Source organism: Psammomys obesus, unplaced genomic scaffold, assembly GCF_907164565.1.
Source record: "Psammomys obesus unplaced genomic scaffold, mPsaObe1.curated_primary_1811, whole genome shotgun sequence".
Lineage (NCBI taxonomy): Eukaryota > Metazoa > Chordata > Mammalia > Rodentia > Muridae > Psammomys > Psammomys obesus.
Window position 1 is genome coordinate 30,586,452 of NW_026585504.1, and position 16,551 is coordinate 30,603,002.

General features: G+C 40.7%; 1 protein-coding gene and 1 non-coding gene across 4 annotated transcripts in view; both read right to left on the reverse strand.

The window, feature by feature from the left end:
- The window catches only part of Fbxo3 (F-box protein 3), a 32,839-nt gene extending 16,546 nt beyond the window's left edge, over positions 1 to 16,293 (reverse strand). For all 3 annotated transcript variants that reach the window (XM_055599585.1, XM_055599575.1, XM_055599594.1), the window contains exons 1-4: positions 16,154 to 16,293; positions 13,647 to 13,736; positions 10,560 to 10,723; positions 2,136 to 2,250 (exon numbers count right to left, since the gene is read on the reverse strand). In XM_055599585.1, coding sequence (XP_055455560.1) covers positions 2,136 to 2,250; positions 10,560 to 10,723; positions 13,647 to 13,736; positions 16,154 to 16,257 — 473 coding nt within the window. In that variant the 5' untranslated portion in view covers positions 16,258 to 16,293. The remainder of the gene's footprint in view (positions 1 to 2,135; positions 2,251 to 10,559; positions 10,724 to 13,646; positions 13,737 to 16,153) is intronic.
- Positions 4,353 to 4,491, reverse strand: LOC129675310 (small Cajal body-specific RNA 21). The gene has a single exon (XR_008719891.1). It is a non-coding gene; the product is annotated as a small Cajal body-specific RNA 21 (non-coding RNA).
- Positions 16,294 to 16,551: the final 258 nt, after the last annotated feature.

Sequence of the window (16,551 nt, forward strand, 5' to 3'; positions counted from 1 at the left end):
GTTAATATTTTAGAAGAAATATAACATTACTGCCTTTAAGAAGCTTGGTGTGGTGGCTCATGCCTGTAATCCCATACTTAGAAAGACTAAGGCAGAAAGATGGCAAAATAATGAAGGTGGACTATAAAGTGGATTCTTGGCCACCATGGAAGAGAGTAACCTGTCTAAATATACTACTACTAATTTAAAAAAAAACTCAGAAAAAGGCACATACCTATAAAGTCCCAGCTGTTAAGTGAGAGAGGAAATGATGAGGCTAACATGGACTAAGCAGTAAGACTTTGTTTCCAAAATTTAAAAACAAGAATCTGTATTATATACTCAATTGCCAGTACTTCTGTAATTTGCTGTGTGTGTGTGTGTGTGTGTGTGTGTGTGTGTGTGTGTGTGTACACAACAGCTAATTTAATGACTAAAGGGATAAATTTTATGACATTTTTCTTGACTCAACTTTCAGCTTATCTCATGAAACCAGAAATACTGGTCACTGGCAGAGTCCTCTCCAGTCTGCTGTCTTGGGATGTATAGATAGGTAGCTAGATAAACAGCCCTGTACTGAAATTCATGAGCTATTTACCATGGTACTTCTGGACAACTATTAACAAAGTTTTGTCCTGTTTACTCTTAAAATATTACAAACTTTTCAAGCTTTGCTAGCTTTCAATTCAATAGGAAAACCGACTAGAAAACCAGATCCAGTCACTTTAACATCTCTAGACCCAACTGGCCTATTTTTCTTTCTTTTATATTTTGATTATTTTAAGGTGTGTGTGTGAGATGAGAGAAAGACAGAGAGAGGGAGAGGAAGAGGGGGAAGGAGAAAGGGAGAGGGAGGGAGAGTGAGAAAGCGAGAGGTCAGAGGCATTGGGAGGCCCTGGAGTTGGAGTTACTAGCCTTTGTGAGTTGCCCAGTGTGGGTGCTTAGGAACTCAGGACCTCTGTAAAAACAGCGCTCACTCTTTTTTGTTTTGCTTTGTTTTTCAAGACAAGGTTTCTCTGTGTAGCCTTGGATGTACTGGACTTGCTTTGTTGACCAGGCTGGCCTTGAACTCAGGGACCCACCTGCCTCCGCCTCCCCAAATGCTGGGAATTAAAGGCAAGTGCTACCATGCCTGGAGTACTATACTTTGTAGTAGGATCTTCTTGGAGAACCCCTAGGCACACTCAACCCAGATTTGAAATCATTAACAGTTTCCTGTAATTCTTCAGAGAAACAGCAGATTCCATCAAGAATCTGTGATGCAACATTCTTTTTGCACTCTTAATATTTTATAAACACAGTATCTTTGAAATAGTTTGATTCCATTAAAGTACAAACGAACAGACACACTCAATGTTTTTAGTTTTTAAAGTGTGAACAAATTTGACGGGTTTTCTTTTACCAAAAACAAACAACAACAAAACCAAAAAGCTACAATGAATACAATTTATAAAGTTTTTTTGTTTGTTTTGTTTTGTGTTTTAGTCCGAGACAGAGTTTCTCTGTGTAGCCCTGGCTGTCCTGGAACTCACTCTGTGGATGAGGCTGGCCTTGAACTCAGAGATCAACTAGTCTTTCCTCCTAAGTGCTAGGACTAAAGGCATGTGCCACCACTGCCCATATAAAGGTTTTTAAAAGGCCATTCAGTTATAGGCTATCCTTGACTATGACAAAACTCTACTTTCCTTAGTTTGGTGTATACAGTTCTGAACAAATCATGCTTTTTACAAAGAACTTGCATAATGTTCTTAAAACATGTAGCTTGTAACAGGGTAAACACATCAAGCGTCTTAACAGTTTAGTTGAATATACTCACAAACACACACACACACAGAGACAGATCTCCCCTGTGTCCTACAGCTTCCATCCCTAACCAGCTCTTACTTTAATCATAAAAATCTGTTGGCAGGAATAATGCTTTTATGAGACACGTTTGTTTTAGCAAAATTTAAGTTAACTTACAGATATTATCTTATGGATTGCTATAAGAAAAAAGAGGAAATTCTCCCTTTCTATATACATATATATGATATATAAGCATACATTTTCTTATATATGTTTAGTAAAGAAAACTAAGGAAAATTATGAATAAAATATGCTTTCATTTTAGAAAGTAATGTCCATTTCTGAAAAGTACTAAACATCAAACACCTTACCCTGGAACCACTAACTTTTGCCCATTGTGGATCCGGTATGAACAGCGATAATCATCAGGGAGTTTGCAACCAATCTGAGCTTCCACGGCGTCCAGGTCCTCCTCACGGGCACCCTCTGCAAAACACACCAAAGACAAGTGTGTATGCACAATCAGACTCCAATATACTAGTTTGGCTGCCAACCCAGGAAATCTTATAACAAGTGAATTCTGCTCAAAACATACTGTCAAAATATAGGGCAATAACTTGGAAATTAATTTTAAACACTGAACAAAGTCCTTAGTTTCCTCTCAGCAGGAAAAATACTGGCACAAAATAAAATGGAAAGGGGCACCAATGAAATGAACAATTAATCTTTTTATATTATAACAAAAACCTCTATCTCACATTTCCAAGCCTAATATATTCATACTTTGTTTAAAAACAACTCTATAAGTTCTTAGCTAATATCATTCTAGAGTTTCAATGTACTCTTTTATGGGAAATATAGGACATTTTTAGATAGATGAAGGTTCATGTTGTGAGGAGCCACTAAGTTGAATTCTTGATTGCACATTTGGAAACTTACCCTGCATTCTAGCTGTCACAAACAGAAACAAAACAAACAAAAACACAACAACAATAAAAAAAAAAAAAACCCACAAGTAGAAATACCAAGAGAAGTGATCCACTTCTAAGCAACAGCCCCTCAAGTTGTTGGGCCAAATCTCTTTTATTGAATGATTATGTAAAAAATTCTATTGAAGACATTAAAAAAAAAAACAATCAACTACTACCACCGCCACTACCAAAACACCCACAAAGTAGCCAGATGTGGTAGCATATTACTGTAGCCAAGAGTTGAGTGAACTCAAGGAAAAACAGAGACAAACAAACAACAACAAAAATGAGGTTAATCAGGCATCTGGAATCACCTCATTTTTTTTTTTTAATCACCTCATTTTTAAGCAACTACCAACTCTAAAACAAATGGCCAAGAAGCTAAGCCCAGCTTTTGGCAATATATAGGACTGATGGATTTTAAAAAAATGGGTTCAGAGTTCACAAAGGAGAAAAGGACCTGTTCAAATAAAACAAATATGGTTTTGGCCAGGTTACTAGAAAGCCAACTCCTAGGGAAAGGTGAGGTGGAAATAAGCCAGTCCTCACAGACTAAAAGCCCAGCTTTTCCAGTTATCAGCCCTAAGCCAGAGTAAGGTGACCAACCCCTGACGATCTGCAGCAAAGGCAGAAGAAATCTCTAGAAGAAAAATTACCCTAAGACCAAAACAGTGTTTTGCAATCACTGAAAAGAACTAAGTCTAAAAAAAAAAAAAAACAAAACAAAACCAAAAACTGACTAAAGAGGAGGTGAAGAGCCAGGTGAGGTGAAGCATACCACACATTTTCAGGATAAGAAATATGCTAAAAATTAAAATCACAAAAACTTAAACACTAGAGAGCACAGTGATGGCCTACCATTCATAAACACCTGAGCTAGAGCCCAAATACTGTCCCATAAAAGGGAGAGGGAGATGATCAGAACTGAAGCTCTTTCACTGCCCAGGAAGTGGTAATCTATTAAACTTCAATAAGTCAAAGATGCAAATTTTAATCTCTATTGTGATCATGAAAAGGGAAAGCAAAGGAGTTAAACATAATTAAGAATGTAAAAGAGTGAATATATTTAAATGTCATGGTTAAGTTCAAATATATGAGTAAATAAATTACATATCAATAAGCCAATAATCTAACAAAAAGACAGACCAAGTAAAGAACACGGGCTCAATGGTGCAGTGCAGAGGGCAGGGCTTAGAATGTGTTAGGCCTCGGTTTCAATTTCAGCACCAAAGAAATAAAAAAATTCTACCCAAGAGAGTCATCTTAATGTAGACACAGAAAAAAGCTAGGATGGCTCTACTCGGATCCCATGAGATAGACTTTAAATCAAACAGCTTTATTAAAACTAACAGAGACCTTTCATAAAAATACCAGCAAAAGGTTAAATTCGCTATGAAGGCCGTGCGTGCACGCACACGTGTGCACACGCCTCTTTTTTCCTTTTAGAGTACACTGAAAAGGGGCAGCAGGCTAAACAGCAAAGTACCACCTAGAGTCTCAAATACATTTCTCAACGTCGGAGCTAAAATAGCAAAAGAGTGTATTTACAAGCAGCACACTAATTTCCCGCTGCCATCCGCTTAAAGTGACACCCGCGTGTTTACCTGTTCTTCCAGTGAGTGTGAGGCTAGGGCAGCCCAGGCAAGGCTCCTGCTTCAGCAGCTCTCCCACGCAGGTGCACCTCTGGCCCCTTTACTCTAGGCTTAGCTGAGAGGAGCTGGAGTACCCTGAATCCACCTCCCAGGAAACCAAGCCAGTAATCCACTTATTGGTTTCTACAGGTCAGAGGTTCAAGGATAACTGGATCCTCTGTTTAGAGCACAATGTTGAAGTCATGGTGTCAGTTGGGACTGCTAGCTCATCTTGTCCATTTTTTGCTTCAGATCTTCTTCCAAGCCGAGTATTTGCAGAATTCAGCAACCTGAAGTTTTTTCCAGTGTGGCTCTCAGTACCTAGAAGCCACCTGACATTTCCTATTATGTAGCCTTCTCCTCAACAGACCAGCTTATTTATTCAGTCAATAGGAAAAACATTATGAATCTCTCTGCCAGCTACTTTTAAGAACTTACTTAAGGTAGGTCCATTCAAAATAATTTTCCTTTTAACTAGTAAATTCAAATTTACTTGGGACCTTCACTATACCTTCAAAATCTCTTCACCTTTCTTTAAAATATTTTAAATTATTTATTTTAAATAATATTTATTTATTTTAAATATTTATTTTAAATTATTGGACTATATTAAATAATAGGAATGAAAATAATTTGTTATATCACTGCCTATACGCAAAGAGAAATAGCTGTACATGCATGTGTACTATGGGCTGAAAATCTTGGGCTATTTTAGAACACTGCCCATCGGAACAGGACATTTCAGCAAACCTCTCAGTAACTAATAGAAACAAAAAGACAAGAGGCTAGAGAGACAGCTCAGTGGTTAAAAGCACTAGCTCCTCTTGCAGAGGACCTGGGTTTAACAGGGCAGTTCAGAGCCATCTGTGACGTCTGTTCCAAGGACTCCGATGCCCTCTTCTGGCCTCCAAGAAAACCAGGCACAGCACATGGTGAATAGATGTACATGCAGATAAAATGCCCACATACATAAAATACAGATTTTTGTATCTTTTAAAAAATAAACAAAAAGTGTGTGGAGGCAGCAGCAGCACCTTTAATCCCAGTGCTCAGGAGGCAGAGGCAGAGCGGTCTCTGTTTGAAGACAACCTGGTCTACAGAGGTAGTTCCAGAACAGCCAGGGCTACACAAAGAAATCCTGTCTCAAAAACACCAAAATAGGGCTGGAGAGATGGCTCAGAGGTTAAGAAAACTGGCTGTTTTTCCAAAGGTCCTGAACCACACTGTCTCTCGTAACCATCTATAACAAGATTTGGTGCCCTCTTCTGGCATGCAGGCTGTATATTATATAAATAATAAATAAATCTAAAAAACAAAATAAAACAAGGGACAGAAGAGCTGGCTTACGGGATACAGGTGTTTGCCTGAGGACATGAGCTGCCTCTGGGTCCCACAGGAGGAAGGAGAGAACAGACTCCTGCAAGTTTTCCTCTGACCAAGTGCATGAGATGTAATTTATAAATAAATAAAATGCAATTTAAAATAAATCGAGATTGCTGGGCACGGTGGCACATGCCTGTAATCTCAGCACTCTGAGAGGCAGAGGCAAGCAGATCTCTGTGAGTTCAAGACCAGCCTGGTGGACAAAGGGAGTCCAGGAGGCAATCAAGGCTACACAGAGAAACCCTATCTCAAAAAAAGCAAAAACAAAACCAAAACAAACAAAGATCTGAAGAGACAGCTCAGCTGGTACAGAGATTACTATACTAGGGAGGCAGACACTGGAAAATCCTTGCTGGCCAGCTAGTCTAGCCCAATCTGTGAGCTTCACGGAAAGACTCAATCCAAAAAAATATTTGAACATCTGGGTCATTTCCAGTTCTGGCTGATAAAAATAACATAACTTTTAAAGAAAAAAGTATTTTATAGTTATGTGTATAAGTGTCTTGCCTGCATGTATGACCATATTTATGCAGTGCCTGGGGAGGCCAGAGGAGATGGAAAGCAATTAAGGAAGACATCAACATTGCCTCTGGCTACTACATGCACACACACACATACAGAAATGTACATAACACACAAAGTTAATTTTTAAAAACCTGTAAAATAAACTAATATGATTAGAGGGAAATTTATAGGCCTAAATATATTAGGGGGCCTAAAAAAAAAAAAAAAGAGTGAAAAGTCCTAAGTTATCAGGGAAAGGGAATCATAGTAAATTCAAAGAGAATAAATTAATCAAATACACACACAGAGACAACAAAAAGCTAGTTCTTAATACATTTGAAAAAACAGATGAGTAGAGAAGTTCCTAAACAATTTATCAAAACAGAAAGCCTCAAGCCTTAAACAAGACATTGAACCCCTAATTTAGAAACGTCCCACAATGAATTCCAGGCTGAATGGCTTCTGACACATTCTACTAATCAACTAAGCAAGAAGTAAGACCAACTTTGACATAAGCACTTTCAGGGAACAGAAGAGGTGGCATTTCACTTCTTTTAAGGTCCTGTCCTTGAGGTTGGCATTATTTTGATACAAAATCCTGATAAAAACATTGCAAGAAAGGAAAATTCCAGGTCACACTCTTTCATGAACATTGATGTAAAACTCCTAGTGAGAGGCTGGAGAGACGGCTGAGCTTTAAGAGCACTTGGCAGTCTTCTAGAGGACCTGGGCAGTTCCTGGCATCCACATCACCATCCCAAATTCCAGCTTCAGAGGATCCAAAGCCCAGAACTGCAGACATGTGGACAACATGCGAGTAAGACACTACATACACGTAAAAATAAAAATAGATCTTTTCTTAAGAAATTGTTATTTCTAACACTCAGAACTGGAAATGACCACATATCCACCAACAGTAGCATGAACGCAAACTCTGCTCATATAAACTTCTATTCTGTAAAAAAATGAAAACACCACTGAACGTCACAACCAGAATAGAATTAACTTGTCCAAAATACACACTTGACCAGAGAATCATATGAAGTCAAGGGAAAATTGCTGAAGATGAGCAGTTAGGACAGTGATTGTCTCTGTGGAGGAGGGAGGGCACGGGGGCCTCTGGGTACAGAACATGCTCTTCTCCCTGATCTGGAGAATGTTCTGATGGACGCATTCACTTTGTGATGACTCATTTCGTTGTACATTGTGATTTGTGAATATATTTTTCAACATCACTAAGGATGGCAAACATCTCAACTTTGAAGGAATCTTCCTAAAAACCAACAACTCCAATCATGAAGAAAATTTCAGACAAAACCAATCTGAGATATTTTCTACAAAATACCTCATGAGTACTTCTCAAAACTGTCCAAGTCATAAAAGACAAGGAAAACTCAGAACGTAGCGCTGCCACCTAAAGAAAATGATAGGCACATGTAATGTGATACTCTGGACCGGATCCTAAAAGAACACTAGGGACATTAATGGAAAGTCCAATGACATCTAAAGCAAATGTAAAAGCAATAAAATGTTGATGAATTTTTAGTTCTGATAAATGTACTCCAATGTGATATACTAGGGAACTTCAAAGTGTACAGAACTCTTCTGTAAATCTAATTACTCTAAAATTAATATATATCAATTATATAACATAATTAATTAACATAACTGTTTAGGGGCTAGGGAAATGCTTCAGGCAAGAAAGTCCTTGCTCTGCAAGAATGAGGATGCGAATTCTAGCCACCTTTAAAAGCCAGGCACTGTGCTGAGTGACTGCAATCCTGTGATTTGAACACAGTCATATCCCCAGAGTTCACTGACCAGTCCATCTGGGTAAATCAATAAACCAGGTTCATGAGAGACCCTGTCTCAAAAAACAGGGTGGAAAACAACTTAGGAAGATGTGGCATCAACCACTCTAGTCTTCACATCCACACGTGTGCACACACACGAACACACATATATATGTAAACTACATACAAATACAAAAGAAAATGTAAAAAAACAAAACAAAACAAAACAAAACAGAAAAGAAACCAAGCTGAAGAGAAGCCAGAAGTAGTATGATGCAGAACAGACACAAGTAGCCTAGGAATCATACCAAAGAACAAAAGAAAAAGGAGCTGTCTGTCCAAAAGAACAATCGGACTACAGTCTCACACTCAAAATGCCCTAACATGGAGTGACCCTTTAAAGAGACCTTACATCTTCTAAACAAAGTGGGCTGAGTTCTCTCGCTTCACCTTCAACTAAAGATTACCCTTCCCATCTGGTCCCTAGTCAGTTCCCAACTTTGCCTTTTACTTTTTGGTGGAAAACTTGGTCTTTTACTCCCTAAGTAAGTACGATCCCTATAAAGAGAGAATAATTCTCTTCCTTTCAGTATTTTAGAAAATGAGGTAATATAAAGCATTTAGTTTCCTGTCTACCTGTGTTTAATAACAGCTATTTTAAACTATTACCTATTTTACTTATCAGCACTGCATACTTATCTTCAGAGTGGTCCTCTTGAAGTGGCTTACCCTCAAGCCAGTTGAATGTTGTTACTCATTTCTTTTGGGAGGATAAGTTGTTAGGATACTAATGAGGGACTCCTGGTGATCCACCCTACTCCATCTACTAAAACTGTTTATTCTGCCCTCTACAAACCCAGATTTAAGCATTTTCATCATGAAACCATGAAAGTAAAACATGTCTGAAAGTAACATTTTTAGGAGAAAGTACAGTGGAAATCTTAATGAGAAAGGAAATGCTATTTTAAAAAGACTGTTTCTAATGAAAAAGAATAAAAAAGAATGGATTCCAATTTTAGTGTAAAAAAACCACAGCATGTACATGGTTCTACTTAGGAAGTCTGAAAAAAAGTTAAGTGGAAAGCAGATGAGCAGGTATAAATGTGCTTTTTATAGGTTAACATATCAAACAAATTACTTGTTAATATTTCTGGCCACAATTCGACAATATAATAGAAAGAGTAGATTCTGGGGTCAAACAGACCTCAGTTCAAATCTTAGTTTTACTACTTCAAAAATTCCAAATAAGAAGTTTTTCCGACTCTGTTACTCTTACATGCTTAAAGGCCCATGTTCGTTCCTAACACCTGACAGGCATCAAACAAGAAAAGACACTGATAGAAGTCTTCAATTAAAAATAATCTTGGGCTGAAGAAACGGCTCAGTCAGGAAAGCACTTGTTACATAAGCATGAGGACTGGAGTTTTGATCCCCAAAAACCTCACACAAGCTGTGCAGGGGAAGCAGCCTACCTGCAGTCCAGCATTTGAAGGTCAAGACAGGAGCACCGGGGTAAGCTGGCTAGCTACACTAGCTCAATCAGTGAGCTCAGGAAGAGACCCAACCTCAGTAAACACATGGAGAACAATCCAGAAAGACAAGTGATGTCCTCTGGCCTCACACATGAATGCAAGCACACACGTGAACACGTATCTACACATGCATACCACATAAATACAAAACTACAATAATAACAACAACAAGAATCTGTAGTGACAATTTTGGAATGTTGGTTTCTTTAAAAACACAGAAATACTGTGAAACTATGTTTTCGCTTTAATCATGTATGAGGATATGGAGCTGCTGCACAGCGGCAGCCCCGGAGGCAAATAATAGCAGAGGCACGGTTTTGACAGCTATAGATAGTTTCTGCAATTGTGGCACGTTTGGAATTCTAAGAACCTTTCAGAGGGTATATAAATGCTAGAGTCCCCAATAGGTGGAGTAGGTGGGTGACTGAAGTTTGTTATTAGTTGTGCTCAAAGAAGAAACAAAATGAAAGAAATTAGATCCAGGGGTCTCTCTCTCTCTCCCCTCCATCCTTTCTCTCTTATCTAGAGACGGGGTGAAACTGGCGGGGATGAAGGGTGAAAAGAAGAACCTACAAAGGAGCAAAAACCAGCTACGATAATCACCTTTAAGACTGAGGGTATAATTCCAAGGCAGAATACTTGCCTAAAATGCATGAGGCTCTGGGCTCATTCCCCATCACTGCATAAAATAAAACTAAATCATAGTGGCTATTCTCAAGGAATCTTAGCATTGTTTCTTTATATAAAACAAATACAAACTAGTTCAGCTTTTTATTCTAATAACCAAAAGGATGCCTAAGCTAACCAAGAAAGGGCAAGATCCTTTTAACAGTATCAGCATTTTTACTTCCTTGGCTTTTAACAAAATGTGAATGGTGAACCGAGAGAGACTGGATTAGTCCAGGTACACAGCAGATCCAAAGTTATTTAAACTAGTCTTTCTATCCTAAAATGTGGATGAGGACCCTGTGTTCCCAGTACCTTTCAGCGACAGAACCATCCGAGGACACCTGGGCTCCAGGTACTTCTTGAGGTCATCCCAAGCCTTTTTAATAGCAGCGTAATGGTCAATGTATCTTCCTACATCTGTGTACGTATCTATGAAGAGGGATTTCCAGCATTGATTCTTCCGTGCTTTCTCTTCCCTAGATTTAAAAAACAAATTAAAAAAAATATATTTTAAAATGATATTAACATACTTTTTTTCTTTTTCTTTTGAGATATGTAGTAGAGGCTGACCTTCAACTACCTATACAGGTAAGGAAGCCTTGAACTTCTGATCCTTCAAGTGCTAGAATTAGGAATGTATAGCACAAACCCAGCTTAGCATATATTTTTGATATTTATCAACACACTTCCATTGAGAGTTTGTGATAATTCTGCCTTTTTATTTTAAGTTATTTAGCCACAAAGAGAACTAGAAAGCAAGAAGTGATATGTCAAGAGCTTTTAACAGTTACTACTGTCATGACAGGGTTGTTAGTCACTTATTTTCTTACTTTCTACTTAATTGTTTTCAAGTTTCCCAGTTCTTAACAAAATATATGAATGGCATATTAGTACAAATTTCAACGTACTCCTAAAAATGTTTCAGTTGAAAACAGCTTTCTGAGACAGGGTTTCATGTAGCTCTGGCTGGCATCAACTATGATTCCTTAACCTCTGCCTCACAAGTGCTGAGGTTAAAGGTGTATGCTGCTGAACCTGGCCTCAGTTATAAAACATGAAAGGTACAGAGATGTCCCATTTTTGAAAATATTTAGAACATAATGGCTCTAGCACATTTACATCAGATTGGCCAGAGAATTACGAATCAAAACAAGTACATGACTCAACATCTTTCCTTGCTTTAATTATATAAACACTTATTGAGTGTCCACTTGGCCACTGAGGACATTAAAAACGTACTTATTTCCCCCTTCAAAGAGTAGACAGTCTAAACCTGAACCTGTAAGGCGTGAAATGTGAACTTAACACAGAGGGGCTTGAAAGACTGTTGTTAAATAAGCTTCCACTTTCTCCTGCAGGCAATGTGGAGCCACAGGGCTTCCGGGAAGTTGAAAGGGGACACCCAGGCTGTGATTTGGGGGGCAGGCTGGATTTAGGGTGAAAACGACTACAGTACGGAAGACTTAGGACAGATCTGAGGTAGCCCTGGTGAGGGGCAATAAACTGAGGAGAGCCGCGGCAAGCAGGTGAAGTGAGTAAAGCTGCGAGATGTGAGACGCTGCGAGAAGGCTGCGAGAAGGCGAGTGAGTTAAGTGAATTAAGTGAGTTAAGTTAAGCAGGGAAAGGGTGAAGAAGACCTAGGATGGCTCCTACTCCTGGCTTGGGCTCGCAGATGGATGCTACCATGAAGAGTAGGAATGTAGAATCAAAGGTTCAGATATGAAGGGAAAAAAATCAGCCAAAGCATATGAAACATACATATACTGAAACAGTATATATACTCCAGGTTAGCCTCAAACCAGGATCTTGTAACACAGTCCCCTAAGTGCTGGACTCCAGGTGCACATTTTGTTTTGTTTTGGGGGAAAGGACAGAATAAAGCATCTTTTTATTACTATACGGTGTTAATGTAAATATATACAGTTCTTATCAACAAGGCTGGGAATGTAACTTAACTGCAGAAGACTTGCCAAGCATGAGTGAGGTCTTGGGTACAATCCTCAGCACTGTAAAAACTGAGCTTGTGATTTTAAAAAAATTCTTCAGTTCTAAGCCATTAGAAGTTATTTGTGGAAATTGCTTCTATATTTCTAAATCCTTATATCTCTGGTTGTTTTTGTTTGTTTGTTTTTTGAGACAGGGCTTCTCTGTGTAGCCTTGGCTGTTCTGGACTCAACTTGTGGAGCAGGCTGGCTCAATCTCACAGAGATCTACCTGCCTCTGCCTCCCCAAGCGCTGGGATTACATGCGGCACCACACCTGGCTTCTTTGATTTACAAATTTTACATGTATCAGGTGATGCCCCAAAGTAAAAGATGAGTACATATCAACAGGTAAAATTCCTCCCTCCTCATTCTTCCTCCTCCCAATACTTGATAGCTATAATTAACCTTCCCCTTGGTAGAACTAAGACTTTCAGCTTTAAAAAATATACTTAGAACTGAGAGTTCTCCACCAACTTAGTGGTTCTGATTTTCCACAATTGAAGAAACATGTTAGGTACCCCTGCCTTTCCTTCAACTTCTCCTAAACCTTACTCATCTACATTTTTATTCTGGCAACGTGGTAACTTTGAATGGACCCAGGAACAGAAACTAGGGTTAGAAAGGAAAACCAGTATATACTAGTATTATGATAGCCAAAAGTCAGGATTCAAAACTATATATTCTGCATTAGAGGCTGGGAAGGGGAAGAAAGTAAGGGATTAAGGACAGCACTGAAAACACAGAGTTAAGGAGAAAGGAGAAGTATTAGTATGCAATGGCTATAACTTATTAAAATTTACTGTATGTTTTATGACATGTTATAAAGAACTAAAAGAAAGGTTTTGGAAAGTCCAAATACAATGAAAAAATACACATTTATGGAGATAGAACTATGAATTAGCCTGTCTTATTACACACTGCATATGTGCACTAGATTATACTTTATCCAATAAACATGAACAAATATTTTTATAGCAATTAAAAATTACTCCAGTGTAGTGGTTCTCAACCTGTGGGTCTCGACCGCTTTAAGTGTTGAGCAACCATTTCACAGGGGTTACCCAAGAGCATCCTGAATATTAGATACTTACATTATGATTCGTAACAGTAGCAAAATTATATTTACAAAGTAGTAACAAAAAATAATTTTATGGTTGGGGTCAGCACAACATGAGGAACTGTATGAAATGGTCACAGCATTAGGAAGGTTGAAAACCACTGCTCTGGTACCAAATGTGGTAGTTCACCCTTGTAACGCCAGCACTGATGAGGCGGAAGCAGAAGTACCGCCACAAGGTCAAGGGAACTAGAAGAAGAGAATTAGCCCATGGATCCAACAACAAAGAAAAATCTACTCTAAAAAACTACACCATGTCCTACACCCACAAAAGAACAATGTTCACAGAATACTTACTCGGATATCAGCCAGTACTTTTTGCAATGTCTTCTCCACAGTGGATCATGAGTTGATAGCTGGCTCAGTCTTCGGCTGACATAGCAACAACTGGCAATAACCAGATTCAGTTAGCATAAAAGGGGGAAAATTAAAAAAAAGAGAGATTAAAATAGTCATTGTTAAACTTTCTTTGAGTCCCTTTATTTTTCTTATTTTTACTTATTACCCATATAGCTGCAGTGCAGTATCTTTTAAAATCTACTTAACGTGTGAGTTAGTATAACTGCTCTGTAATAAGGAGAAAGCAACATTAAACTCCTAATACAGTTTAACCTAACAGTTAAGCAAATATGCACCAAAACCGTTAGAGCTTGGCAACAGGTTGGATACTTGGCAAAGTTGGACTGAACTGGGCAAGAAAGAAGCTGCAGTATGCTGAATGAGTCTGTACACAAAAACAGTGTTCAACTCCACTCACTTCCACAAAAACTTACGGAGGGGTCATGTCACTCCCACTTTACCTTCTGATTACTTCCTAAAGCTCTGAACTAAAAATCTGTTCTTACAAGAGGCTGCATGATCTCAGCAGCCTCACTTTGCGCAGCCTGCCTGTTAGTCATTATTATTAGTCATTATTATTTTAGCAAAAGCAGCTTTCTAGTTTTTCTGGTTCAACAGGCCACACCACTGCTGACATACCCATCAGCTTCTCTGCACTGTGCCCTTCACCAGGCCGGAGCTGCACTCTGCCACACTTCATGTCCTCCACACTCCTTACCAGTGCAATATATCTACTCCTTCCTAACACTCGGTCCCTCGTGTACTCATGCACTTGTTTGACTTTCCATCTGGTCTATAGAATTCAAGCTACATTAAAAAAACATCTCTAACATTCACTATTGTAATCCTTCACTTAACTGGTACATGGCAGGCATTACAAAAACAATCAGTTGAACAAATTAATACAAAAATAAACAATCCTTGCACTCTAGAAGTGCACAGTCCATTATGACAAACTGTAGCTGAAGAAGATAGTGGGAGATTAAGGGTGCCAAGCCGAGAAGAGTAAAGTCGTCCAGACCAGGAGCAGAGCATGCACATAATGTTCAAGCGTGCGCTATGCTGTCTCACGCCTGCTTTGGCTAGAACGGGCTGTGCAAATACGATAGTGGAGGCGAGGGCCTGAAAGGCTTTATAGATAATAAGCTAGATGAGAAGGGCCTTAAATCCTGCAGAAGGCCAGGGTACAGTCTGCAAACAGGGCTAGCGCGGGCTTTTAAGAACAATGACAGCCAGATTTGTCTTCAGAAGATAACTCTGGCCGCAATCAGAGAGAAGGCTGTCTAGATAAGGAGTTAGAGCAATAGAGTATTCCAGGTGAAATCAATTTGAGCTGGCCAGCCTTTCCTACGGAAAAATTTTCTTTGTGTTAGCACAGGCTAAGTAGGGAAAAATGAGAGGGTTAGCAGGTATGAGTGGAGGCCATAAGAGAAAACCCAGGAAAAATCTCTGCCACTGCTTAGCTAGGCCAGCCAACAGCTACCTGTAACTCCAGGAAATCCGAACCTCTTAAAGGTCCTTAAGAATCGAGGACACAATCATCAAACGGCCAGGATCCAGTTATCAATCAAAAAAACCAAAAAGGTGTCTTCCCCATATGCGAGGGCCATTTTGCCTGCTCTACAAACATACACTACACGGAAGCACAAGAGCCCCAGGCCATGCTGTCAAGGTTGTAAACAATCCTGACACAGGGGGCGAGGGTGAAGAGAAAGGGGAGCACAGCGGCGCCCTTTCTTCCTCCAGCTTAAACAGTCTGGATTTCTGAAAGAGCCGGGCTTTTGGCCACCCTTACTAGCATGCCCGGTGTTTACTTCTGGAGCAAATGTTGGTCCTTTGGGAAAACCCTGAGGTAACTGCAGTCACCTGTAAGGCCTCACCGGAAGTCAGTGACAAAAAAAAAAAAACAAAACAAAAAAACCCAACCACCCACCATAAAAAAGGAAAACTGACAGCCAAAACAAGAGAAAGTGCATGCTGCCAACGAGCACGATGGCACCAGAAAGAGTCAGAAGGTCGCAGGCCTCCTCGCGCGCGTTCTCCCTGCCCACGCGGGCTCTGGTCACCCTGGACCCCAGGCCCAACAGGGATGCGCGTGGGTCGGCACAGCCAGCGGCCTTTCCACGGCGCTAGACCGAGCCCCAAAGGACCAGCGAGGGTCCGCGGCTGTGCGGCACCAGGGAGCCACCTCTCTCTACTCCGCCACCCGGCCTAGCCGAGGCTTGAGGGAGAGGGCGCTAAGTCCCCGGGGACCCGGGCCTGGGCAGGAGTAAGTGTTGGATGCCCGGCCCCCTTCTCCGAGTCTCCCGCAGCACCCCCCGGGGGTGGTCTGCGGGGATAACGGCCGCCCCGCAGTCACTCTGGTGCGACGGGAGCCCGCGTCCAGAGACCCCAGGCCTCCTTCCCGGCCTCTTTCACCGCCTCCTTCCACGTTCCCACCCCTGCCGAAAGCACCGCCCCATTACTTGATCAGGTCCCTGTAGTCCACGAAGGATAAGATGAGCAGCAGGGGGTCGGTGGGCAGCGACTCCAGGGTCAGCAGCCCCGTCTCGGCCTCCGCGGCAGCCATCTTGCCCGGCCCGCTGCAGCCTGGCACCACCCCGGCCCCGCCCCCGCCGCCCGAACCGCTCCGCGGCCGCTTGCACAGGTTAGTTATGTAACTGTCACCCGGCCCCGCCCCCGGGGTGCCCCGCCCACCCCGCGGCCTGCCCTACGGGGACGCTGCTGTCTGGCGCGGTCTGCGGTCCCCCAGCTGATGGCATTTTCTCTTCTCACCCCGTCCCCTGAGCTTAGCCAGACCCCAGCCAAATCTGCTTCCGAGTCTTCTGTTCTCTTCATCCAGCCGTTTTATATCTAATGTCCT